The 27,338-nt window shown below is 39.8% G+C and overlaps 1 protein-coding gene across 14 annotated transcripts in view; it reads right to left on the bottom strand.

The window, feature by feature from the left end:
• Positions 1 to 4,355: 4,355 nt before the first annotated feature.
• Positions 4,356 to 27,338, bottom strand: part of cacna1db (calcium channel, voltage-dependent, L type, alpha 1D subunit, b) — a 96,121-nt gene continuing 73,138 nt past the window's right edge. For 10 of the 14 annotated variants that reach the window (XM_039799756.1, XM_039799753.1, XM_039799757.1 and 7 more), the window contains 19 exons: positions 27,122 to 27,163; positions 26,154 to 26,282; positions 25,656 to 25,721; positions 25,410 to 25,501; positions 25,143 to 25,302; positions 24,876 to 25,003; positions 24,639 to 24,735; positions 24,370 to 24,472; positions 22,414 to 22,515; positions 13,034 to 13,170; positions 11,881 to 11,997; positions 10,876 to 11,321; positions 9,628 to 9,654; positions 9,179 to 9,319; positions 7,053 to 7,210; positions 6,511 to 6,623; positions 6,188 to 6,322; positions 5,724 to 5,909; positions 4,356 to 5,269 (listed from right to left, as the gene is read on the bottom strand). In XM_039799756.1, the coding sequence (XP_039655690.1) occupies positions 4,964 to 5,269; positions 5,724 to 5,909; positions 6,188 to 6,322; positions 6,511 to 6,623; positions 7,053 to 7,210; positions 9,179 to 9,319; positions 9,628 to 9,654; positions 10,876 to 11,321; positions 11,881 to 11,997; positions 13,034 to 13,170; positions 22,414 to 22,515; positions 24,370 to 24,472; positions 24,639 to 24,735; positions 24,876 to 25,003; positions 25,143 to 25,302; positions 25,410 to 25,501; positions 25,656 to 25,721; positions 26,154 to 26,282; positions 27,122 to 27,163 (2,685 nt within the window). In that variant the 3' untranslated portion in view covers positions 4,356 to 4,963. The remainder of the gene's footprint in view (positions 5,270 to 5,723; positions 5,910 to 6,187; positions 6,323 to 6,510; positions 6,624 to 7,052; positions 7,211 to 9,178; positions 9,320 to 9,627; positions 9,655 to 10,875; positions 11,322 to 11,880; positions 11,998 to 13,033; positions 13,171 to 22,413; positions 22,516 to 24,369; positions 24,473 to 24,638; positions 24,736 to 24,875; positions 25,004 to 25,142; positions 25,303 to 25,409; positions 25,502 to 25,655; positions 25,722 to 26,153; positions 26,283 to 27,121; positions 27,164 to 27,338) is intronic. The other 4 variants (XM_039799761.1, XM_039799759.1, XM_039799760.1 and 1 more) reach the window with 1 other exon arrangement.

The raw sequence follows: 27,338 nt of genomic DNA, 5'->3' as shown, positions 1-27,338 counted from the left end.
AAAAATCCTCACCAGGTTCATTGTCAAGAATTCAAATGTACAAAACAGGGGGGGTTTGTTTTCCATTGGTACAAAATCTATAAGGTACTAGTACTTGTGCTACGAAGTAGATAGAGCTATATTTTTTAATTTCCATACAACAAATGGGTAGAAAGCAGAAATCTTAATCACTTACTTTTTACAAACACTGTACAGATTGTATACATGTTGTTTCATAAACATCTGTGAAGCAGTGGAACAGTACAAAAAAGCAATAAAGCTGTCAGTTGCACAACAAAGCTTTTTGTTGATTTGTGTCGTTATGTTTCTTTTGATAAAAGTCTGAATTTGAATGCATTTGGTTACTTATACTGTAAATAAGCAGCAGATTATTATTTGTTCTGGTGGTGCTGGAGTTTCTGACATGTCGTTATACACAAGGTTTGGTTTTATGGACCCAAAAAGTAAATCTGGAATATACAAAGTCATGCAGTGTTGGCCAATCAATTCTGATTTCATTAAAACAGTGACGACTCTGGCCGGGTTGGTTCAGTGGGTAGAGCAGGCGCACATATGCTTCGAGGTTTATGCCTCAACGCAGAGGTTCGAATCTGACCTGTGATGATTTCCTGCATGTCTTCTCCCTCTCTCTCTCCCCTTTCTCACCTAGCTGTCCTGTCAAATTAAAGGTGGAAAAGCCCAAAAAATAATCTTGGAAAAAAAAAAACAGTGATGACTTATGATTTTAAATAAAGAATTTGGGTTTGATCTAGTAATTTGTATATATTTGTCCCGTCAACAACCAGATATCAATCCGACTGTACGAGACGCTGCAGCCCTGCATTCTTCAGGGTGCTTATCGCCTGCAGCAAATATACAAACTGTTGCTTACAGCATTTATTTGTGTTCTATGTAAAGCGTCTTTGAGGACTTCAAATAGCGCTATATAAATCTGATGTATTATTATTATTATTATTATGTGTGTAACTTGGCTTTTGAAGTGCTCTTTATTAGTCAAGTCAATTTATTTATATCGGCCTAAAGCTGTTACAATCAGTAGGGTTAAGCTTGGGATTTTTAATTAGAGGTTGAACCACAGCATGTTTAAAGCCAGATGGGACTGTGCCATTCATAAGAGAGCTATTTATTACAGACAAGAGGCTGGGACCAATAGTATTATATACCTCTTTCAATAGACGAGAGGGGACAATATCTGAAGATGAATAGGTAGGTTTCGTGTGTGATACAATATCCATCGATGCTGACAGGGCCACAGGCACAAAACAAGCCAGAGAAGCAGGACATAGGATTGATTTAGAAGGGTTGTGATCAGTAGGTGAAATACAAGATCTGAGAGTGTCAATAAAAAAAGCTCAAAAATTGTTCTGTGATTTAAAACGTAGCATCAGGGAGTGCAATAGCATGGTTTAGTGCAGTATTTATTGCACTAAACAAAATTTTATGGCTATGTGCATTTTTAGCTATGATATCTCACGAGTCTCACTGTTTAAGTGCTCATATTATGCTTTTTGGCTTTTTCCCTTTAATTTTTTGTGTTATATGTCTTTTGTGTGCATGTAATAGGTTTATAAAGTGAAAAAGCCCAAAGTCCACCCCAAAGGGACTTACCGTGTCCAACAGAAAACACTGTTCACAAACTGCTCCAAACAGCTCTATTGTAGTCCAGCCTTTACTTCTGTTCTGACCAACATGCGTCACTTTGTAACACATGTTATAATGCTCGCCTAGCCGCCCTCAGAGTCTGCTTCTGACTAGCTGGTTGTCCTTACCTAGGTACTGCGCATGTGCGACTCCCAACAAAGATGGAACAGAAGTGAGATGTCTCACTCTGTAGCTAAAACAGAGAGCTCAACACACAGGGTGACGAGGAGCTGCAGCAATGTGCAGTACAACAAAAATATGGTGTTTTTATGAAAATGAAACCATGTAAACCTATTCTGATATAACCTCTAAATACAATTATGAACCTGAAAATGAGCATAATATGAGCACTTTAAGCCAAGGTTGGGCTTTGACTTTGGATCGCTTCAATTTAAAAGGGGCAACAATATGAAGAACATCTGTGACAGTGGTATTAAACCAAGAAACTAGCTCATCTGTAGACACAGAGGCGGAGGTTATGTCTGTAGGGCTAGCAAAAGGACAAGCTATAATAAAAAAAAAATTTTTAAGTCGGTAGAATCCAAAACAGTAAAATAGAGCCTTTGGTTGTATATGCACAAAATTAAGAGATTTTAAAGAGGTAATTGTTTAAATCTTGATTCCTTTCTGATGTTGGTTGTTCAGATTTCATTGCTACCCATTCGCCTGTCAATCAAACACTGAGGTGACTTAGCATCTCAGATCACCATTAACCAATCAGAACTCAGAATTTTGATTCCGATTAATCACTGCAGAAATGTATTCACATTATTACGAATTTAAATATCTTTTTCCATTTTGTGCAAATGCAGTCTTTGCCACAGTTTCCCTGACAAGTTAACCAACACACCCGGATAGGTACAGAGGTAATTCAAATTTGTCAACAAAAGTTGTTAGTTAAACACACTTCACATGCAGTTAAAAAATACATAAGTCATATATTTCAGTTGTATTGGCCACTAAACCCTGTATATACTGTATATATATATGAAGAAGGAATGAGTGCATTTACAGTATCCTGACAGTACATATGAGAGTATTCAACATACCAGCTCAGGTTAAAGTAACATGTACTGTATATATTCACTATTAAGTGTATGCAGAAAATAAACTTTCCAATGTTGGCATCAACCTTTTGTCATTATTGTACACAAGAAAAGGTGTACTTTTCAACAACAACTTAAAAAAATGAAGAAAAAAAAACATCTGGAATAATGTTTGAATATTGATGTGCGTGTAAATGCACTTAATGATCCTTTGTTTTGGTTTTATATTTGAAGGAGCCCTTTGATTGCACAGATCAAATATGTTGTCCTGACAACAATATTTAGATTAAGAAAAAAAAAAAATAGATTGCCCTGCCATGAGCCAGTGTTGGTTTGTAAAAGTTGACATGAAAACATGATTACAGTTGGCAGTGGTAGACGAACACTGGTTCGTGGGATGTGTAGTTCTCCCTTCACAGACAGGAGCTGTTTTTGGACATCTTGTGCACTTAAACTGGCGGTGAAACTAAAGGAAATCCTACAAATAAAAGGCAACAGTTGACATCATTCATTTCATTCCAAAAACACAAATATACTGAATTTATATATTGTAGGGAAAGTTTCCCTTTATGTTGTGGTGTTATAAATATACAATATGTAGATGGTGACAAACAGCAAGTATCTGTTTGAGATCTATGTATACATATCTGACTCATCATGAACAAGCACTTTAGATGACTATAGAGAAATTCCAAACACAGTTGCTGCTCAGCAGGGTGGAGCCACACATGACTAAAAGATGTCACACAGGTGATCCTGTCGGGATTATTTTGTGCTTGAGCAATCAGGCAGAAAACTCTGTATCCCCTTTGTTTTATCAACTTGATGAGTAATTTATTACTAATTGAAGTCGCTGTGTCAAACATTTCCTCTACAGTTGTTTTTCAGTCATGTTCTCGGGGTAAACACTCAGGCAGTTTGTCTTATTTTCATAAGTCCGCGATTAAATAGTCTCAAGCAGGTCTGAGTGAAGTGAACCTTTGCATATTCTGAGTAAGTTTGTAACAATGAAATGGTCTTTCCTCACAGTTATCAAAAGGGCTTTGATAAAAGTTAAGGATCACTATGGAAACAAGTTGGACAGTGTACTACAATCCTAAATCTTCCATCACTTTCAGGGTATTTAAAGTAATCAAGTCAGCAAAATGGGTGTAAATATAGTGTCTATTGTTGGTGTGAAGGGGGGAGGATGATATGACACAGAAACACACTGTCAGAGTGTCATATCAGCAGGCTCGTGAACAGAAGGATATGCCTGAGAACAAAGTCTTTTATCAGTGATATGTGATTTTCTTTTCAAGTCAAGTACCGAGACGAGCAACGTTTAACCCTGAACCCAGATCAGCCTGATCATCAATCTGCACTGAGATTAGCTGAAATATATATATATATATATATATATATATATATATATATATATATCACCTTGTTTTTGTTATTTGAGTCATAGAGGCCAAAATGTAATAACCAGCATCTGTTATCATCATATATATCATCATATGATATATGTATATCATACTAAAGGTTAAAATAACACATTATATATACATGACATGAAACTCAACTGACTACAGGGAATGCTGGAATCATCGGACATTTTGCAGCATTTGCAGGATAAATGCAGCTTTTTTAAAGCCAGCATCACTCTTTCAGTCACTTATCAATGTGTTCAGAAAGGTGACACATTTGCTGTTTTATTGACTCTTCATATTGAGCAAACAGTGTACGATACATGGCCTTGTTTGTACAAAGTCACACCATTTTAGGACAGTGCTGCAGAACAATGACAACATTGTTCACTCAATATGGATGCAAACACCCTCAAATCAAAGCCGTTAAAGTTGTTTTTTTCATTTCAAATCCAATGTGTTGCAGTACGGAGCCAAAACAATAAAAATATACAAAACTTGACGAGTGCTCTGGACTGGCTTTTTGAGGCTGGCAGGTTATTTAGCTGTATCAAACCACTTTTAATATTAAAGACGTATCCTGAATTCCTGCTAAATGACAGGCAGGCTGGCGAGTAAATAGATTCCCTCTGGTTTGAACAGTTGCTTAATTTAACTCAGCTCTTCCATGCTGCCATCTGTTTCTCTCATCTCTCCTACGGTTCCATTCATCAATCCACAGAAAGAGAAAACAAGGCACTTTGTTCTCTTATCCATCCATGTTAAACATGTTCTGTCTATTGCAGGGTACTCCTGAGAAGACATCCCCTTACTGTGGAATAGTTGTAGAATTTCAATTGAAAAAAACTAAATAAATGTGAGTCTCTGCTATAGCGACGTGATGCGTATCATCTCGTCTGTTAGGTCCTCCTCGCACTTCAGAGCAACGTACGGCTCCTCATCGCTGTAGTCATGGATACTGCTGTCTCTAAGATGTGCGATGGCATTTAGGTCCGAGCTGACGCTCCCTGTTTCCCCAGAGTTGCCGTTGCCCCTACTCCCGTTCAGCAGGTTACTGGCAGCGCTTTCCATCTCATCAATGGTCATCTCGCAGGCGTCTGCGATTTCGTGTTTCGTCACTGCCACGAACCTGGGGTCCCTGGCGAATTTCCCCAGACCCTCAGAGATCAACACCTGAGGACAGCAAGTAAAACATAATCAAAGCTGAAAAGATGATTGTACCAATAAATTCACATCAGAATTCACCTAAATGTGAGATTCTGGAGGTCACAGGAACATTTGTGTATATTTGTGAATGTGTGTGTGTGTGTGTGTGTGTGTGTGTGTGTGTGTGTGTGTGTGTGTGTGTGTGTGTGTGTGTATATGCGCGTGCGTGCCACAATGAGCTTGTTGCTCTCTGGTTTGATATCATCATAATTTGACATTTCATGGATTAAACAATCAAAACAATAATCAAGAGCTTAGTATTACAAAGTATTGCATTGCAACCCAACTCTAATTCACAAAGTAATGCACAAATTAGAGAGTGACTGTGATTTTACACTACCATACCTCCACAGACATTTCAATGAAATCTTATCAAAGTGGTCTGTTGTCCTAATGTTTGAGGTTCATGTTTTTTACTCACAGCCTCCACCAAACTGTTGGCGCTGCCTCTCTTCTGCAGGAAGTGTGAGCAGCTGTCTGCAGGTAACTGCAGAAGTGACGGAGAGTGGCTGCGATTGGTAGGACCGTCCTGTCCGTCTGTATACCACGAACTCCTCTTCACTGCTCCGGGGATGCTGCCGATGCTGCCGGGACTACGCCAGTCCACCTGAGTACACACATGCACATACACACACACACACACACACAAACTTTTTTTTTTTTTTAAACTTCAAGTTTGGTTTCAAGACACTGATCGAGATGCTTTCTTAATGAAGTGCTGGTATCAGATTTCTTGATTGATATCCATCAGAGGCTTGATAAGAACATCGACAGTAAAAATAATCATAAACTAATTGTATTTCTGGTGTTTCTTCTGTCTTTCTTAGTGCTAACGCTAGATGATTTATCTTAACATGCCGCCTTTTATCACACAGTGAACCAGACCTGTATGAGTGGTGTGTAGAACGGCGAGCAGTCATGGCTGATGGGTGAGGCAGGAGGCGTGACCCAGGAGCAAAGCGACCGCGTAGGGGACAAGCGGTGAACTCTGCTCGCATCGAGACCGGCCACCGCCATTACCTGAGGTTCAATCAATTAAGGCCGACATTTTGGGGTAGGGAGAAGAGACAAAACAGGTCTTACAAGTTGTATTTCTAGCTTTGTAACAACTGCATTTTGTGACAATACTGTATATTTACAGTAGTTATTTACATTAATCACAATATTTACAGGTGTGTGTGTGTGTGTGTGTGTGTGTGTGTGCGCACCTGTTGCTGCACCAGCTGCAGTGGAAGAGCTGTACAGGATGGAGAGGGAGGAGCGCCTTCTTGACTACTTTTTCTGCGAAGACACTCAAAACTGAACGTTGGCCTGTTGGAGGCTGTGAGAACAAACAAGAACCAAAAATGATAACTCTCTGGACTCCAACTGTGGTTACTTACAGATTCAAGTATTCAAGAATAAAGTTAGATGAAACACAAGATAAGCTAATTTTACACACAATTATAACATTCGTATAATACAATACTAATCTAATTCATCTTTTACTTACATTAGTACTTATTTATTACAATTAAGTTACAGAATCGTAATGAAAGTAACACAACTTGGTTAGTTCAAGTGAATGAATCAGCCCACTTTATCGATATGTGCAATACAATTATGAAGGTGCTCCAACAAACTTTCATCTGAATAACAGGTAAAGTTGTTATACATTCAATCTGAAGTGTCGAGGAATCTAATTTATTCTCAATAACTCAATAAAAATTTGAAAAATAAGAAAATAAACGGTACAGTTGTGCTGTATCACCTCGAGGAGAAGGTAAAATCCATTTCCTGGGTGACCGCTTGCCGTCTTGGTAGATGGGCAGTTGGTCATCGTCATAGTAACCATCAGACTGGTGGTCACCCTTGGAAACCTCGAGGTCAAAGCCTCCCTCTGCATCATGGTGTTCCTTGTTGGGCAACCTGTGAAACGAAAAGATACAAAAAACGTCACATCTTTATCTTAGAGGCGCAAAGAATTATTTCAGTGTTGCAAAAACAAAGAAGAAGTAAATATGTAACTCTTATATAATTAATAAAGATATTTGGAGGGGGAATTAGCCAACAAAAATTTGACATCGACAACTTCTCAGTCCCTCCCCCCTTTCTGCTAAAGCCCAAAACGGTCTCTTAAGCCCCTCCCCCCACAAGGGAGAATGAATGCGAGTGCATGAGCAGTGATTGACACACAGTTAGACACCCCCCCTGGCCCTGATTGGTGCATCTGAACAGGGAGCGGTGGATTTTTGCAAATCGCACTACAGGCTGTAGGTGGTGCCAGAGGAGTCAGATTTTAGTTTTTAAATTACTTGCTTCATGTAGTTCTACTGGAACATAGGGTCAGTTTCAGCAAATATGACAGAAAGTTAGATGTATAAGTCTTACCTACTGCACCTTTAAAGGTCCAATATGTAATATTTGTCCTGTAATAAATCCAAAAATGACACCAATGCCTCATCAGATATTAAGGAAACATGTTAAACTGAAATACTATCTTTTCTGACAACAATGCTAATGTCAGTATTTTTTCTTTTTGAAATTTACATTCCGTGACGGAATTTATGTTTATGTTTTGATCTGTGTGTTGTTATCAACTGCCCAGTTTGACAGCCAGGCCGGGTTGCCAGATATACTTAAAAACGTAAACCAAGCGCGCAACAGCTGTAACGGTAGTACAGCCATGAAAGCAGCACACAAACAAACAGGATCAACGGAGATAGATTCTACCCGACCTAAAAAAAAGAAAACAGCATGTTTCTAACAGTTGCGTGACCAGGGACGTAACAACCCCCTGGTAAATATTGGAGATGTATTTGAAAGATGGAGACAGCTTAGATCCCAAAAGGACGCAGAATTGGCTTATTTCCTCCTGAACAGGTAAGCATAGCTTCAGGCTAATTTATCACAGCCACTAGGGACGGGCATTTTATGTCATTTCAACATTTGTGTACTCACATTGAATTATATAGCTAGAGTACCCGAGCTGGTTACTCGCAAAAACAATTGAGACACAGCCAGTAAAGTGATCCCGACTGGTCCTGGCTAACGCCGCCATGCTAACCCTGTTAACTGCTAACATTACCGGGAGGACCAGGCAAGCAGCCCACGGCTGTTTACAGTGTGTAGCCTCGTCAGCGGCTGGAGCCGACAACGGTGAGTTATTTTAAGCCACGAGAGGGGGGCTGTAAATCGGGAAGAGAGGACTGTGAGTTTGCAGTGTGTTTAGCGATTGTTACCGTAAGTCTAAGCCAATGAAGTGTGTTCAGTCGGCATGGTGGTGGTATTTTTAGCGTTTCGTATTGTAATTCTAAGCCGAGGAAGTGTGCCTGACTGGCGTGTGGAGAGGACGGTGACGTTGTTGTGTTTTTAGCGGTTCATATTTTAAGCCGAAAAAGTGTGTCTGTCAGTTGGTTACAGAGCTCCGCGTGAGCACGGGCTTTTACGTCAATATAGCCAGCATCTAACGTTAGCTACTCCGCTCATTGACATATATAAAAGACTCCGCTGTGCTGTGGAGTAATGTCTGGCTATGTGAGACTAGCATCTAACGTTAGCTACTCTGCTGTGCTGTGAAGTAATGTCTGGCTATGTGAGAAAAGCATCTAGCAACATTGTTGTGAATGCTGTGGTCTCAGCCTGGCAACCCCCGTGAACTTCGAGTCTGGGCAGGAGGGGGCGGGGGAAACGACTCTCCAGTATTTTGAATTGGTAGTGCAGTAACTATTTTAACCGCTAGCTGCCAGTATTACACACAATATTACATATTGCACCTTTAACAAGATAAAAACATGGCAGCGGTCCACATGTGGTGCATGTGGCCACTGCACCATTAAAGTGTTTTGCTGTCAGTGTTTCCTCACATCATTAGACTGACAGCTGCTGTCACAGTACCTGTCCTTTGGGAGCATGATGTCATCTTCGTGAAACTCCTCCCCGCTGAAGTACTCTCCCGAGCCTCGCTCATCATCGCTGTCCACGCCCCCTGGCTCCTCTCGACGAATGGTGGGGTAGAGCCCACCGCCGCTTTCTGACCTGGCATCGACACATTAAAGACAATGAGCACAAATATTAATCAGTGCAAGTTTGACAATTATACTACATGTCCCTATCATTTTGTCTGCTGTTTGTTGTCGTTTTTATGCAAATTTAGGGCATAAAATAAAGCACACACAGTAATACTGTGAAATACAAATTTTACTGAAACATGAGGCCCTAAAGCTGCATTTCATTCACTATCACAGGCTTTGAAACACACATTTCCGTAGCTTTCACAGCATGTTTTTGTGACACACCCGCCATGAACAGCATATTGTGAAATGAAGCTAACATCATGCACATACCTAATGTAGGCCTCATAGTAGCGTGTCCTGCTCCGAGGAGAGGAAGTGGGCAGTCAGACAGACAGGATTATTTGCAACAGGAGAGCAGGAAAGGAATAGGGAGAGAGGTTGCATGCAATGACAAAAGACAAGAGTACACAAATTAAGGTGCTTTCAAAAGCAGATTTTTGTCCAGGCTGAATATTACCTGAATGGTTTCACTACTTTACAAGCTTTCTGTCCCAAAGCATACAGGGGAAAACTGTAGTGACATTACATGTAATATCCCAAATCTTTTATTTTCTCTTTATTATGTTAATACAAGTATATTTGTAGAGCTCAAATCTCTGAGAACATAAGGGAAAGCACTCCCTCAGCAGGAGAGGGGCATTAGGTGATATTGTTATACAAAAGTTATTTGTTATCATGTTCATCACTACCAGGAAATATCTAAATTTAAACATCACTCACTGCAACCTTTGGGACAGGAAACCCATTTACCCACTACTACCCATTAAGAAGTTCTTCTGCAATCAGCTGTGTGGGCAGATATTTGCACATCTGTGGGGGATGAACAAGGCTTTACAATGAACAATGACATCCAGTCATGCTGAACAGGAGGCTCTGTTGGGAGTTTCAAAGGATAGTTGACAGTATCACTAAGAATATTTTAAGATATTCATATTCATGTCAGAGATCTGAGACAATGAATTAATAATATTGAATTATCACCCAGCCCCACAGTACAGTCTAGTTTGTTTCTTTACTCAATTAAATTTCTATGTCAGGTCTTGAATCATGTAAAAATGTGAGCATAAAAAAATAGATTATACGTCCGTAACTATAATACGAGATGCTCCTGAGGCTGCTTTGGTTCACGCAAAACAAGATTGTGTGGATTACTAATGGAGCGACGCCTGCAAGCCAGTTCAGGCAGCCAACTCGAGCTACACCGCTGTACACACACGTGACATGCCACAATTTCCCCATCTCTTCCTTGTCAATGCTGCTGCTGCCCTGCACCTGTATCGCTGCCTGCTTTCAGCCCCACCACCACCCCAGCATCCACCTGCTGGCTCCGGCCAGGGGGAAGCTACTTTATCATCACTCCCCAATATCTCATGTAAACCCAAACTGCGGGGAGTGATGAGGTCGAAGTCTGGCCGCCAAACACAACGTTCTGCTGTTATAATAAAACTTTTCAATTGTGAGTTGTCTGACTGAACTGCATATGGATTATATATATATATAAATCCATTCTTCACTGACCTTGTGGAGTGTGACTTCCAAAGTTTGCCCTTGCTGTCAGTGGACACTGATGATCCATTTTTGGTGGAGGACGGACGGTCTTGCCTTAACAAACACTTCTGCTGCCTCCCATTGGTCATGGAGAGAAGTGAGGGCACGTTGGCATTGTTGAGGTTGGCATTGGAGGGTATTGGCGATTGATGGCAAGTGGAAATACAGTGAGGATAATTATACGGATGAGGGGAGTGATAATGATGGTTATACAGGACGGGTGAAGAGTTCATCTCTGTCTCCCCTCCTCTGTCCACGTTGCTGGCTCTCCTGCCTGTTTGGGTGGGTTCAGTTGAGGCACTACAGGAGAAGGGCAGGATCTGTAGCGGCCGCTGGGTGACAGTGGTTGGGTGGCAGTAGCCTTGCTGTTCAGCACTGACCTGGTTGACATGGTTCCCAAAAAGGCTGCCGTTACGCTGCAAAGAGAAACCAGAAACCAATGAGGTCCGAGACAAATAATAAACACAGTAAGCTGCTTAAAGTACAATTCACAATGTTTAAATCATGAATCTCAACCAGGAGTACACTCATTTAACGGTCAATCAAATGTTTCAAAAATACCTAAAAGAATGGGGTGAAATATTATTAACAAAAGACTTGGCCATGTAAATCTAGCCCAGCTCTACACCTCTTCCTTCTGTTTTTCATACTGAAGATCAGAGCCTGTTAATTTAAGTGTTACAGTATATTGCATCTCATATCTGAATGTGAACCAGGTTCTTCTCTGCATTGTATGTATGTGTAAGATGCACAGTACTGCATGAAACTTGATAATGATTTTCTCTTTCAGTTCATGTCTTGTGTAAAGATAAATAATACTAAATAATAACAAAATGTGGATGATGGGTGATATATGTGAGATGTTGTCACACTAAATTATGTAACAGCACAGCTACTTGGCTTTCTGGGACATCTGAAACTAATTTATAAAAAAAATAAAAATTAACAAACTAACAAATCTTCAAGGATGTTTACCCTGTAGATTTCCTCTTCTTCCTCTCCATCAACATTTACCAGCCCCGCCTCTTGCAGGTCACAAGATATGGCTCGCCGGATCTCTGGTCCAATGTCATGCAGCGTGCGCAGGCCGGCCTGCAAAGAGAGCAGCTATAACACCAGACCTGCCAGCCATCACAGGCTTTTAATGTACATTTGTATCTCTATCTGGTTGAGAAAAACAATGGGTATTAATGTTAGCAAACATTCCAGTTTTTTCAGGTGCGAGCATGTCACTTTTAGTGTGTGAGTATTTCATAAATGCTGATAACATGGTTTTAAAGGTGGTCAGAGCAAATTTCACATCTTCTGGAGGTTTTCAGCTCTGTGGAGCATTAAAGTAAAACAAGCAGGTGACTTGGCCCAAATTAAATCTTCTCACCTACTGTAGTTTCCAGCATGAAGATAGTTTTGGTTTTACTTGTCCAGGTTACTCTGGATAAAAGCTTTCCTAGAAACTATTTCTTGGTACAGTTCCAATGAAAACGTGACACTGCACTGTGGAGTATCCAGAATAACTGGGAGATTGTTTTTGCAGACAGAGATGTTGCTTTTTAATGTTTCTAATGTTATCTTTCAATGCTGTGAGCACCACAACCCTCAGACACCGATATTTGAAAAGATAGATGAATTCATCAAAACTGTCTGCGTGGCATGATATCACTGGTGGTGATGAGTGACAATGACCCATTGGAAGACCTCAGTTTGGTGTGATGTCTTTGTTATAACAACAAAACCCTTAAGCTGAGGATACCTGACGGGCTTTTTGGGGAGACTTAAAAAAACACTAAAAGACAGACAAAACAGTATTCCAAACAGCATCTTCTAAAAGCGTGAGCAACTTTTTCAAAACCTTGCCTGTATATGAATCCTCTGATAGTCACTGTGTTTACTGGTGATTATACTGGTGTATGGTTATTAAAATCTAGATGAGAGTATAATATTAAACTAATATTTCTAAGTCGATTTTTGGTTTTATAGACAGAGTTGATGTGAGAATCAAAGTTGGCTCTTATGTAGATGAAGGATGTTTAGTAACATACAATCACTGATTTGTTCAATGCACTGGTGGAATAGATATGTGGGATTGTACTCCCATGAACACAAGCATGATACATTGTACTTCACTCACCTGTAGAGCCATGGTTGTATTCAGCCTCTCCCATGAGTGCCTTCCTACAAGACCTTGCTCTTTGCGCCTCTTGAACTTCCTGAAGTAGTCCTGTATCAGGAAGGTGGCATAGAACTTCCCCACTGTTACCTCGTCATCTGAGTGAACAGACCAGACAGCCTCCCAGATCAACACCAAAATACGGAAATATCTCAACACGGAAATTCATTTTGCATCCATAACATTTGAAACATAAAATCCCTCAACAGAGATCTTACCCACCACCAGTATCTCGCCATCTAAGAGAACAGATCTAGGCAGGAAAGTCAAATAAACTAAAAGTATCAAAACTGAAGACCATTAACAGTAAAACATCACAATGATTAAACCACCAAAACAAGACAATATCTTGTCAATAAAAACAAAATACTTCTATAACAATCAAAATGAAAAAAATACCAAGACATGTAAATAAAATTCCATAAACCCCTGCTGCATGACCATAATCAGAACTGTCCAGTCTGGAAAACACTATTTCAAAAGGATCACAACAGACCAAACACACAGACCAATGCGTCAAGTCATTTTTCAGGAGCACATCAAAGAAACTGTGGTTTTTAATGATTTATCTGGGGGAAAAACATGGTTGTAGTAACCCATTATGGATTTTTTTAAGGGGTGTGCATAAGACACACACATGATTTGACTGTTGTCAAGAATTGTCATCAGGTAAATTATGACACTTTTAATGCAATGTCGACATTGTTTGAGATATCTGTGTAATGACAACTTGACCTAAACCTAGACTAGTTTTCTATATTTTGTTCTTAATTACTATTCATACATTTTGTAATGATTATCTTGGTGATGTCTAGGTGGGGGTGTGGGGTGGGGGAGGTTAGTATGTGAGTGAATGTGTATGTTGTACTGTAATGTCTTGTCCTTTGTACTGTCCAGTCCTATCAAGGCCTCTCCGAAAATGAGATGATACATCTCAAGAGGTATTCCTCGTTAAATAAATAAACAACAGTCGTAAATATGTCATGGCAAGCCTAATTATCAAAATTACAGAAACTATTTAGCTTAAGTGTTAACATTAACACTAAACTGTCATATGTGGTTGGTTTTGTAATTGCCAGTAATGACACCATTATAATTGTCATGAACAGGAAAACGGATCGTCATCTCTGGGCCTCTACCTACCTACAGGAAGGGTGCTGAGAGATGGTCCAGACTGTTCTGGCTCCACACCTGGCTGGAACCACTCTGCACTTCCCTGAGCATTCCCTATGTCAACAACTTCAACTTGTTCTGGGAAATGCCCAACCTGCTGAAGCATGATGGTCTCCACCCAAACCGACACGGAGCCAGGCTGCTATCTGACAACATAACAACCACACTGAAAGGCAAGTATTGACATTCTGTTGAAAATATCACAGATTCATGCCCCCCAGGTATTGATCCTGATAGCACTATACAAGTGGATGAATCTGAAAATGTTTTCTGCAGGGTAACATGTAGTACTAGTACTATTCCAGTAACATGTAGTACTAGTACTATTCCAATTATAATCAACAACAGACCATACAAAGTGGTGAATCCCCTAAGTAATAAGAAGTTGACCAAAAAATAAGACGGTGTCTGTTCCTCGACTCAGATCAGTTAGATCAAAGGTAACCAAGAGAGGGGCAATACTTAACAACCTAATTGGAATTAAAACTACCACTGCAATGATAGAAAAGGATAAGAAAATTAGATGTGGATTACTAAATATCAGATCTCTGTCTTTAAAGCAGTACTAGTAAACAAATTGATATCTGATAATCAAATTGATCTCTTCTGTCTTACTGAAACCTGGCTGGGCCATGAAGAATATGTTAGTCTAAATGAAGCAACTCCTCCCAGTCATATTAATACTCAAATTCCTAGAGGCTCAGGCCGAGGAGGGGGAGTTGCAGCCATATTTGATTCAAGCCTGTTAATTAACCCTAAACCCAAACTAAATTATAACTCTTTTGAAAGCCTTGTTCTTAATCTTCAACATCCAACACGGAAATCAGTACAGCCAATTATATTTGTTGTTGTCTACCGAGCTCCAGGTCCGTATTCTGAATTTTTATCTGAATTCTCAGAGTTTTTATCATGTGTAGTCCTTAAATCAGACAAAGTACTTATTGTAGGTGATTTTAATATCCATGTGGACATTGACAGCAATAGCCTTAGTACTGCTTTCAACTAACTACTAGATTTTATTGGCTTCAGTCAGAGTGTGCATGAGGCCACGCACTGTTTTAACCTCACCCTCGACCTCATGCTGGCATATGGTATCAAAATTGAAGATGTATTAGTATTCCCGCAAAATCCTTTATTATCAGACCACTTCTTAATTACTTTTGAATTCTTAATACCCGATTATACGAAATTAGATAAAAGCTTCTATACTATCTGACAGTGCTATAGCTAAATTTAAGGAAGACATTCCAATAGCGCTATACTCATTACCTTGTTTTAATACAACAGAGGACCTTTATGTAAACTTTAGTCCCTCTCAAATCGACAATTGTGTAGATGGTGTTACGGCATGCCTACGGACTACTTTAGATTCTGTTGCTCCACTCAAAAAGAAGAAGATGACGCAAAGGAAACTAGCACCTTGGTATAACTCCCAAACTCGTAAATTAAAGCAAAACTCGCAAAAACTTGAAAGTAAATGGCGCTCCACCAAACTGGAAGAGTCTCGTTTGGACTGGCAAGACAGTCTGAAAACCTATAGGAAGGCCCTCAGACATGCCAGATCAGACAATTACTCATCATTAATAGAAGAAAACAAGAACAACCCAAGGTTTCTTTTCAGCACTGTAGCCAGGCTGACAGAGAGTCAGAGCTCTACTAAGCCATCTATTCCTCTAGCTCTGAGTAGTGACGAATTCATGAGCTTCTTTAATGATAAAATTATAACAATTAGAGATAAAATTCATCACCTTTTGCCCTCAACTTCTAACGGTTCACCTTTCAACGCAGGACTGCTAGAAAGAACGACTAGACCTGACATATACTTAGACTGCTTTTATCCTATAGACCTTCAACAACTAATGGTAAAGGTATCTTCAGCTAAGCCATCTACCTGTCTCTTAGACCCCATCCCAACGAGGCTACTCAAAGAAGCATTACCCGTGGTTAACACTTCACTACTAGATATGATCAATATGTCTCTATTAACAGGTTATGTACCGCAGTCATTTAAAGTAGCTGTGATAAAACCTCTTCTGAAAAAAAACACCCTCGATCCTGAGGTCTTAGCAAACTATAGACCTATATATAAAACCTTCCCTTTTTATCCAAGATCCTTGAGAAGGTAGTTGCTAATCAGTTATGTGATTTTCTCCATAGCAACAGTTTATTTGAAGACTTTCAATCAGGATTTAGAAAGAATCATAGCACAGAGACGGCACTGGTGAAAATTACTAACGACGTTCTAACTGCTGCAGACAAAGGACTTGTCTCCATTCTTGTTTTACTAGATCTTAGTGCTGCTTTTGACACTATTGACCATACAATCCTGTTACAGAGATTGGAACACTTAGTCGAAATTAAACGAATTGCACTAAGCTGGTTTAAGTCTTATTTCTCTGATCGATCTCAATTTGTTAATGTTAATGATAAATCCTCTAAGTACGCGAAAGTTAACCATGGCGTTCCACAAGGCTCAGTGCTTGGACCAATTTTATTCTCCTTATATATGCTTCCTCTTGGTAATATCATTAGGAAACACTCAATTAACTATCACTGCTATGTGGACGACACCCAATTATACTTATCAATCAAACCAGACGAAACCAGTCAGTTAGCTAAACTTCAAGCATGTATTAAAGATATAAAATCCTGGATGACCTATAATTTTCTGATGTTAAACTGTAACAAAACTGAAGTTATTGTGCTGGGCCCTAAACACCTCCGAACTTCATTATCTAAAGATATAGCTACTCTGGATGTTGTTGTCCTGGCCTCCAGCACTACTGTCAGAAATCTAGGAGTTATTTTTGATCAGGATATATCCTTTAACGCCCATCTAAAACAAACATCGAAAACAGCCTTTTTTCATCTTCGTAACATTGCCAAAATTAGGAATATCCTGTCTCAAAACGCAGCTGAAAAAATAGTCCATGCATTCGTTACCTCCAGGCTGGACTATTGTAATTCCCTACTGTCAGGTTGCTCAAATAAGTCTCTTAAGACTCTCCAGCTGATCCAGAATGCTGCAGCACGTGTTCTGACGAGAACTAAGAAAAGAGATCATATTTCTCCTGTATTAGCTTCACTGCATTGGCTTCCTGTAAAATTCAGAATTGACTTTAAAGTCCTTCTCCTGACCTACAAAGCCCTAAATGGTCAAGCACCATCCTATCTAGAAAAGCTCTTAGTACCTTACTGTCCCACTAGAGCACTGCACTCCCAGAATGCAGAGTTACTTGTGGTTCCTAGAGTCTCTAAAAGTAGAATGGGATCCAGAGCCTTCAGCTACCAGGCTCCTTTCCTGTGGAACCAGCTCCCAGTCTGGGTTCGGGGGGCAGACCCCGCCACCACATTTAAGAGTAAACTGAAAACTCTCCTCTTTGATAAAGCTTATAGTTAGGGAGCGAGGAGTTGCAGCGTCCGCCTAACCCGGCCCACCTGCTTCTCTTCGTAGTCATCGGATTTGTTTATCATATAATCAATAATAGTGAGAGTAGAGGGAGGCAGGCCAGTACAGCCTCTCATCAATGTTTTCATTTGTTTCCTTTTGTATGCATCCTGTCCCAGAACTGCTTGTTACTAACCTAGCTCTGGGGAGTTTACTCCCCGGAGTCCTTATGTTTCTTCTTCGCAGAGCTATGCTCTGCGATTCCCTGCAATGTCCAGCCGCGTCCTGCTGCATCCGCCGCATCCACCCATGCTCTGCAGCGCCACGTTTCATCCCGCAACGTCCTGCTGTTCATCACTGTTCATCACACCCCCAACCGGCCCCGTCAGACACCGCCTATCAAGAGTCTGGGTCTGCCGAGGTTTCTTCCTAAAAGGGAGTTTTTTCTCGCCACTGTCGCAATAGCCACTGCTAATGCTTGCTCTTGAGGGAATTACTGTAATTGTTGGGGCTTTGTAAATTATAGAGTGTGGTCTAGACCTACTCTATCTGTAAAGTGTCTCGAGATAATTCTGTTATGATTTGATACTATAAATAAAATTGAATTGAATTGAATTGAATATTTTCCATGACCTCAAGTAAAGTTAAACAATTTTGAATTGTCATAAAGATGTCATAAAGTTTGATTACTCTGCCAAAGGCTTTTATAATGAAGTCATGAAGAATTCCCTTGACTTCAAGTAAAGTGGAACCATTTGGACTTTCATTAAGATGTCATTAAATGTTATAAGGCCAGTTTGACAACAGTGAATACAGTACTGAGGTGATTTATTGAGTTTCGGACGGATGAATTTGTTGCTAAAGTAACGGCTAACTGCTGCTAACTGTAGTTGACATATTTATGGCAGGTTAATTAGGCTAGGATAACGTTAAGTTGTCATAATACAGACATTAACAGGTTATGTTTTCTTGCCTAATGTTAAGTTGTCATAACAAAGACATTGCTGTCTTGTTAATGTCAAGTTGTCACAACAAAGTTATTGATGGGTTATGTTGTCTCGGTTAATTACAAGTTGTCATAACACAAACATCTCAAATAATGTCAACATTGCATTTAAAGTGTTATATTTTACAGAATGACACATCAAGAATCATAAAAAATCATCAAGACGCCTTCATGTTCATGACAGGTGCCATGTTGTGGTTATTTCAGTGTCATGCCAGTCTTATGATAAAGTAAGACTTCAAATAAAGTGTTACCAACATAACATTAATGCCACTGTTTGAATGTCAGAGCTGAATGTGTGTGAAGTGGATGTCGGTGCTTTTATAAAACTCTGCAAATGACATTTATACACACACGCACACAACATGTGCAGCAGGTTTTAACCCGACAACAGATAATATCTATGCCTGCAGCTCCCATCTTGCATCTGAATATCTGTGTGTGGTTATGAAACACTCTTCTTGTACACAAAAATAATCAAACACACATACATACACAGCTGCTCACGTGCAAGATAAACCCTCAGATCACCACCATCAGAGACAGACTAGCAGAGGTGTTTTACATCTTTATATATCTTTGAAAAACAACGAGATCTGTAGCGAAAAGCACATGCAAGAAGGTAGCAAAGAGAAGCAGCAGGGGTCAGATCTACAGCTCCCACAAACTAAAAAAACACACAAACTACATTAAGCCAATGAGGAAGTAGTGACTACACACACTCTCTGCCATGCAGGTAAACTACCCAAAGCGTTGATCTGATTCACTCAGATAAGGCTGCTGAAGCAGAATGGGGGAGAGACTAAACAAGAAAACAAGCGGCGGAAGTCTGGTGCGTAGGAAATGTGGGCGTTTTTTTCCCATCGTCACCTTTCCTCGAGCCCATTTAGCTTGAGGGGAATCAAGTAAAGGTGACAAATGTGAGTAGGATGGATGCACCATTCCATCCTAATCTGATGATTCATCTTAAAGCAGCAGACACATTTCTCTACATCACCCGACACAGCCAGAGAGAAACTGTTAAAGGCTCTGTTCAGAAAGAAAACCTGTGACCAAAAGCATATTCAAGGTCTTAAAAATTACGTTTTTGTCTACTATCTCCACTAAACTACATAAAATGCAAAGACCATCTAATATCGTAGAGTCTCTGAATCCAGATTGTCAGATGTGCATGAATGTGTGGGCTGATAATTGATCTTCATAACACACTTAAGTTTGGATTTTCATGATTTATGTTGTTCAAGCAAGTAATCATGCATCATGTTGACATATTTTCACTTAGAAGAAAATAACTGAGTAGACACAAGTGATTTTCGACCGTGTTTAACCGGTTCACTTGATAAGATGGTGAGATTGTATTTTTCTTCACAATGCATCAACCGGGCATGGGCAGATCAATTTTGTGCCCACAGGTGACAGCAGGTTCTCTTTCTGGGCAGAGCCTCATGATGTTTTTAAGAAAGAGGTTATCAGTAGTTTCATGCCACCAGACTAAAACAGAACTGCTCCAGACAGCTCAGGACCGCAGAAAGAGAAGAGAAGAAGGCCAGCAAATGACAGAGCACTACTGAAAGCAGAGGAAGCTGTGGAAGAGAGAGGCTTGGCAGAAAACAAGAAGAGAGGTTAGCCATCTAATGCACACAAAGACATGCAGTTGAATTAAATTTGACAACTTGTAAAACACAGCAGAGCTGAAGCATTGTAAGCATAGAAGGACACTGGAAAAACTACATGAACACAACTAGAGGATGTGTTATGTGCCTGCTGGACTCAGGTGTGCCTATCTTTTACTAAGAATTCTTTGTGTAAGGTGAAACGAGAATTCAAAGCAACCACCACAACTGAAACCAAATGGCAAAACCACACAGAAACAACTCTCAACAATCATGCTTGGCTAATGTTACAGGAACAGATGTTGCATTGGTTTTGATGACGTGAATAAAACCCGGCAATAAAGAAGCTGCAGAACTTTTCTAAAGTGAAAAAAAGATTTAGCAAAAAAAGTTATGTATGTATTTAGGAGCATGTAAGTAATGCAACTAATAATGTATTTGTAGCACTTCAAACTAATGCTGATCCAAATATCCAAATTTGGTATACTCAACAAAACCAACCTAAAAAACAAATTCTACATTAATGTTCTTACAACTAACTGCCAAGCAGGTTTTCCTTTTAATTAATGATAAAGATGATTGTAAGATCATTTTAAATATGTATCATCAGCACAGGAAGAAAACTTGCTGAAAAAGTGCATATGAAAAAGTGAGCATTTCATATTAAACATCTATTTTTTATACAGGGAGGGAGAGCTAGAGGAGAGAAGAGAAGAATGCAAAACCAGACACAGCTAGATTAATGATAAGCAAAACTGTAGAACTATGACAGAGAGAGACAGAGGGGCCGCAGGCAAACTGTGACTGTCGGACAAAGATAAAGGAAAGTTTCCGTGAACTAGAGTGAAAGTACTCTACAAAGTAACATGGTCTATCTGTTTTTTTTTTTTTTTGGGTCTCTGCGCTTCAGAAGAACAAAAACAGGATGCTGAAGGCCTCTGATGGATTAACCCTTAACACCTGTTTCTTAAACTTATACGCCTCCCAAAATCAATCATGTAGCCTTGAAAGGTGGCTTTGAAAACTTTGTTATTAGCTTTTTCAGGCCAGGAGTAGGTCAAAATGTTTCAGATTTTGTGGGAAGTATCACTTTACTCTCTCACTCTCTTTTTGAAACCAGAATGATTCAGACATCAAAACGTATTTGAAACGTATTCGAAAAGTGTGGCGTAATTCCTTGCTGATGCACAATTTATAGTGACATAGTGAGTGCAATTCAGCAAAATAAAAGTATGTAAATAGCACTGACTTTTTAAATTCAAATTAAGGTAATAAAATATTTGAATTCAAATGCATGTCCATCCTTCCTCTTTCTATTAATACACTGCAATTAGGGTGCCATTATTAGAACATACAAATGAGAAGCAGCATGTATTCAAATCAACCGCGTGGAAGAACAGTACAAAGGAAGAGAAGGACGCAGTGAGGTTACTGTTTGAACTGTGAATGACGGTAAAAAGCAAATGTTGATTCATGTTTATGCCATAGACTGTATAATATTAATGAACAGAGCATGTGTGACGTCACCCATTGGTTTGTTGAGATCTGCTATGAGTCGCCGAGTTTGCCGTTACAGGCGCAATCATCCTGGTTGCGGATGTGACGATTTTAGGAGTGAGGGAGGAGCCACATTATGTTCACACTTTTGCTGGCAATCACATCTTAGCCACGCCCTAAAACACCCCCTGCTTTATTGCCGATTTTAAAATCAACGAGACCATAATTCAAAAAATTAACATCATTCTGAGTTGCAGAAGACTTTAAACGAGTGATTGAGACCATAAACTCATTATGAAAATTTTACTGAGGTAATAAATCAAGTGAGAAGTGGATCACTTTCTCATAGACTTCTGCAAAAACCAACCTGCTTTTGCAACCGCACGTGTCGCCCGTTTATCGGTGTTTAGGCAATGGTTATGGTTATGGTTAGGGTTAGGTGCCTTGAAGTCAACGGTCGCAGCGCTGCCTGGAAGGAGACGTTGGGGGCTTAAAACACCTTTGATCGTGTCGCCCTCTGCTGGAAGTTTGATATAATGCAGGTTTAAGGCACGTCCGCAATTGCAGCACTTTGCCGAACCGGATGCTTTGTCAATTAATTATATACAGTCTATGGTTTTTGCAGAGTTGACCATGTGCCCCTGTGTGTGTAATGACCACTGACCGCCTGCAGGGGGCACCACTTGGTCCAGCAGCTTCATGCTGGTCCTCTTCCAGATCTTCTTAATCACAGCTCTAAGCTCCTCATTGGCTTGATCCAGGTTACCTTGGAAATGGCAGAAAAGGTGGAATGTTTAACTGTAAGGTCACTTACTGGTTATAAGCACAGAGTGATGACCAATATAGTGGTGTATTAAGTGGTTTCTGTTTGTAGTTTTGATGCCGTGTGTATTAAATGTCATGAGCCCTGTTGGCCTTGGAGGAGGGACTACTTATTGAACATCTGTGACTCCCTCTTGTGGCAAAATGTTGAACTAGACTATGGGCTTTGAGACCATAAGTATGGAGCTAAATCAGGGCCAAATGTTTTGTTAATTTGAAAAAAATATATATATAGTTGAAAAACTAAAGCTTGAAATTGAAAATTTAAGTTTTGGTCTAAAACTTGAAAAAATAAAACATTTATTCAAACTAAAAATAAGCGTACCAATTTTTCTTTCAGTTTGAATAAAATTTAAATTAAATTCTACAATTATTTTGAATAAATTATAAATTTTCATTTTTAAACTTTTATATTTGTTTTCAGTTCCACATTTCATGTTTTCAGATTCAAAACTTATTTGTTTTACAGCTTCAAATCTTTTTGGGTGAGGCTATTTGCACCCCTGGTACAATTAGAAGTGTATGCTATTTGCACCCCTGGTACAATTAGAAGTGTATGCTATTTGCACCCCTGGTACAATTAGCAGTGTATGCTATTTGCACCCCTGTGCATTTACAGTACCTTGGCATATATTTACACACAGTTATCCATACTACTCATGTATTACACCTTTTTGGAATATTATCGCCCTGACATTCTTACCCTAACCATAACCAATCCCACTCCTCTTGCCTAAACCTAACCAACCCAACCAGAGCAGGCATATTCATGAGTCTTGCCCTACCACCCTGCGTTCGCGGGTCCTGACTTGCGCAATTGCATGCAAATTATCCAATCCAAATTTAAAAAAATAAGATGACCATACAAGGGAATTGAACTCCAAACTCCCATACCAGAGGCAAGCACACTAACCACTCACCTAGCAGTTCTTTCAGGAAGTTGAACAACTGTTTATCACTTGGTTTCTTCAAGCCTCGGTTGCTAGGTAACCATACAGTATACAAAAAAATAGGTACTAACTAACAAACTAACGGTTGTATGCTTTCACTGAAGACAGAAAGCGCAACTGTTGTATCCATTTTGCGCTAGAAATTCAATTGTTATGAACTTTAGAGACACAACTTCCCTAATATGCCAGTTTCTGCGGTCATGGAAGATGAACGTCCGCCATGATTTCGGTGCACGCGAGCAATGTTTTTTTGTTGTTACGTCACAGGGTGTAAATAGCTCAGCTGTGTGGCCGAGGCTATTCGTACCGTGGGTGCAAATACACACTCCGAATCTTTTTTTCAGTTTCAGATCTGTTTTTCACTTTCAGATCAGTTTTTTTCAGTTTCAGACTTTTGGCCCCGATTTTGCTTGGGGGGCGTGGCTTCAACTCAGAGGACCGTGGAATTATGAGTGACAGCCTAACAAAGAAGGCAGAAGACTCCTCTGTCATGTTGCCTTCAGGAAATGGTGTTACTGCAAGAACTATGACTGAATGCTTTCTATCCACTATATACATGTGATTTTTACTTAACAAACTGATGCCAGTGACAAAGTTCCATTTAAAAAAGTTTTTGGACAACACGTGGTACCAATTACACTATGAGAGCAATAAACAGTGCCAGATTGTGCAGTTCAGCAGGAACAATGACTTCTCCCATTTCCACGTATGACTTTGAATGTATACTCTTTTTTACTGTACAGAATGGCAATGCACAGCTCAAAAAAAGCTCAACCAAATATGAATAATCCATAAGAATAGAACTAATAATATTACAGATCTCTCATGGCTTGAAGGTGCAGACTCACCCTCAGTCTTAATCTTGAGAGCAGTGCGGACCAGAGCAAACAAGGTGGCATTAAACATGACCGTCCCATCACTGTTGAGGGGCATGTTCATCGCCACTAGACGCTGCAACAGAAGTTCAGATTAACAAGGAGGCAGCAAATGTGAAATTAGTACTGTGAAAGCTATGAATGTATATGTTAATGATACAAAAGCTTTCATGTATTTTTGGCACCCTAAACATTCACCACAGTAGTGTTTACACATTTCTCTATCTGTTGTGGAAACCCACTTTGCAGGCCACTCTGTGAGGGCAGAGTTTGCCGAAGCCAAGCGGAGGCTGGATCCTCCTCAGCAGAGTCACCACATCAAGGTGTTTTATTCTGCCCCTGACAACAAGATGCATTCAAATGTCCTTTAGCAGTAGTACAGTATATACAGTAAACAGTATAATGCAGTATAGAGTATAAGTAACAGGGGAAAAAAACGTCTGGTGATAGTTCTCTCCAAATGCGTCCTGTGTACTCACTTTGCTTCAGGGTCATATTCAGACCAGATCCTTTTAAACTCATCCAGGTGATGTGGTCCAAGAATGGACCAATCACGGGTCAGATAGTCAAAGTTATCCATGATGACAGCAACAAACAGGTTTATGATCTGAAACCAGGACATTCATTAATCTTTTGTTGTTTTTTTTGGTGGTATTTCATTGGCATTTCATTCATACAGGAATGTGCATGCTCAATTATGTGCTAAAACATTACAGCTAGTGCACAGAGAAATGTCTGAAGATTACCAGGAAAGCACAGAGCATGTAGAAGCTGATGAAGTAGATAATGGCAAAGCCGCTTCCGCAGGTTCTCTCTTCTCCAGGGTTGTAGTCTGACTCTGAATCACACAGCTTCCCTGGCAGACAGGCCAGCATGATCTCCTGCCAGGCCTCACCTGTGGCACACCTAACATAGAACAATAATCAACATTAACACAGGAGCAGAATGAGGGATTTTTGCATTTGTGATGACTTATAATGGCTTGTAGCCAACAATGTAAGCTACACAAACACCTGAAAAGCATCAGGACAGCTTGAGGAAAGGTTTGAAAGTTGTTGTTGCGGTTGATTTGTGTTCCATCCACCATGGCTATTTTCCCAAACACCTAAAAAAAAAGACAAAAAACATCAGCCAGCCAGTTCTCAAATTCTGACAAGAATATAAGAAAAATAAACGATGAGTATTTAAACACAATGAAAACAGTCACTGAAGGCAACACATATCCTGCCGGGTGTCAAATAGGTTATAGACCATATTACCTGCATCCCAATTACAGCATAGATGAAGAACAGCATGGCTATCAGGAGTGCAACATAAGGTAGAGCCTGGGTGGGCAAAAAAGAGAAAAGAGTGAGACACGGCTATGTAACACTGGAATCTGCAGTCTCTAATTTGAGTGCATTTTCAAACCATATCTACACCACCAGATCCACTGGTTACCTTGATTAAATCTTGTAGTAGCCTCTGTTGCAAATTGTATGTTCTCTTATCTTGGTATGCTACACAGTTTCTTTAGACCTTGTATATTAGAACTGCCTAAAAAAACAACCGTCATTTAAAAAAAAATTACATCTCACAAAATGCTACCCATGAATTGTGGTTGACTGCCTAACAAGCAACCCGTTTCAGAAGGTTAGACCTCTCGCCTAAAACCTAACTTGTGATAACAAGTGTAATCTCTCATATCTCATTGGTTTATATTAATATTGCAGATTCAAAAGGGGGGTTTGAATGGCTGCATTGGGTTACAGTCTCACCTGGAAGGACTTGATGAAGGTCCACAGCAGAGTCCTGATGCCCTCCCCTCTGCTCAGAAGTTTGACCAATCGCATCACTCTGAACAGACGGAAGAAGGTGATGGAGATGCGAGCACTGTCCTCCGTGTTCTAAAGTGGAGGACATGGAGAGTGATTAGGGGATAAAAAAACAGAAGGTGTAACATCCAAACACACACAGTGATCAAATCTCTGTACCACTCATTCATTCATGCAGTCATACATGCATTTTTTCAATCATGTATGAGTCATATTAGAACAAGCAACATTAAAGTAGGAGACAATCTCTATGAGGACAGCTTCCCATTTGTGATCTTTCTGCATCTTTGCAATGACAACAATCAATGAGCATGCAGAGTAACTGTGTCTGTGTCTAACTGTGACCATTCCATGAACAACAGACCTGGAGGACTTGCACATACACTACATTTAACTCTGGATGAGTGATTCAAAACAGGCAACAGACAGAGAATGTGCAGTCCAAAGACAAACAAACCAAAAGGCAAACTGTCATTTAGTTTTTACAACTGATACAAACATCAAGGTGGATCTTTTACTGTCTTGTTACAGTCAATCACACAAGACCTTTGAAAAGAAATGCAAACTCAAAACACTGACTATACAATGTTGGTATTCTAGTTGCAAATACTTTGAAACTATGTTGAAATGAAGAAATCAGACAAAAGACCATACAGTGTTATCTGTTCGTCTGCGTCATTCCATGCACCCAGACAGGACGAGGTGTCAACAGAAAAAAATGTCAGTTGAACTATGAAACTGGAGCCAAAATGCAACAAACCAGGTGGATTCAAAACAAGACAAACATTAAGAGTTCAATCGCAAACCATCACACAATTGAGACCTTAAAACATCTCAATGTTTTCATCAGAAATTGAGCGACAGAATGTGACAACAAAAACATCTTGATGCTGGGTTATTAATTTTCTTACCCCTGGCTCCACTATCACCTTGACGACAGGAATGGCTGCCGACTTGAAACCAAAAGCCTAAGGTTATTCCGAGTTACACAAACCAGCTGTACAGCTATATGCTTTATGCTATGTCATCATTACCTTTGATATATTCAACATGTAAATGCATTAAAAACGCTCAGAAGCACCTTCACTTAAAAACAACACAGCATTACAATTACAACATACAATGTAT

This window comes from Perca fluviatilis, chromosome 5, assembly GCF_010015445.1.
Source record: "Perca fluviatilis chromosome 5, GENO_Pfluv_1.0, whole genome shotgun sequence".
NCBI lineage: Eukaryota > Metazoa > Chordata > Actinopteri > Perciformes > Percidae > Perca > Perca fluviatilis.
The sequence above is the reverse complement of the archived record's forward strand: the minus strand, read 5'-3'. Positions and strand labels throughout refer to the sequence as shown.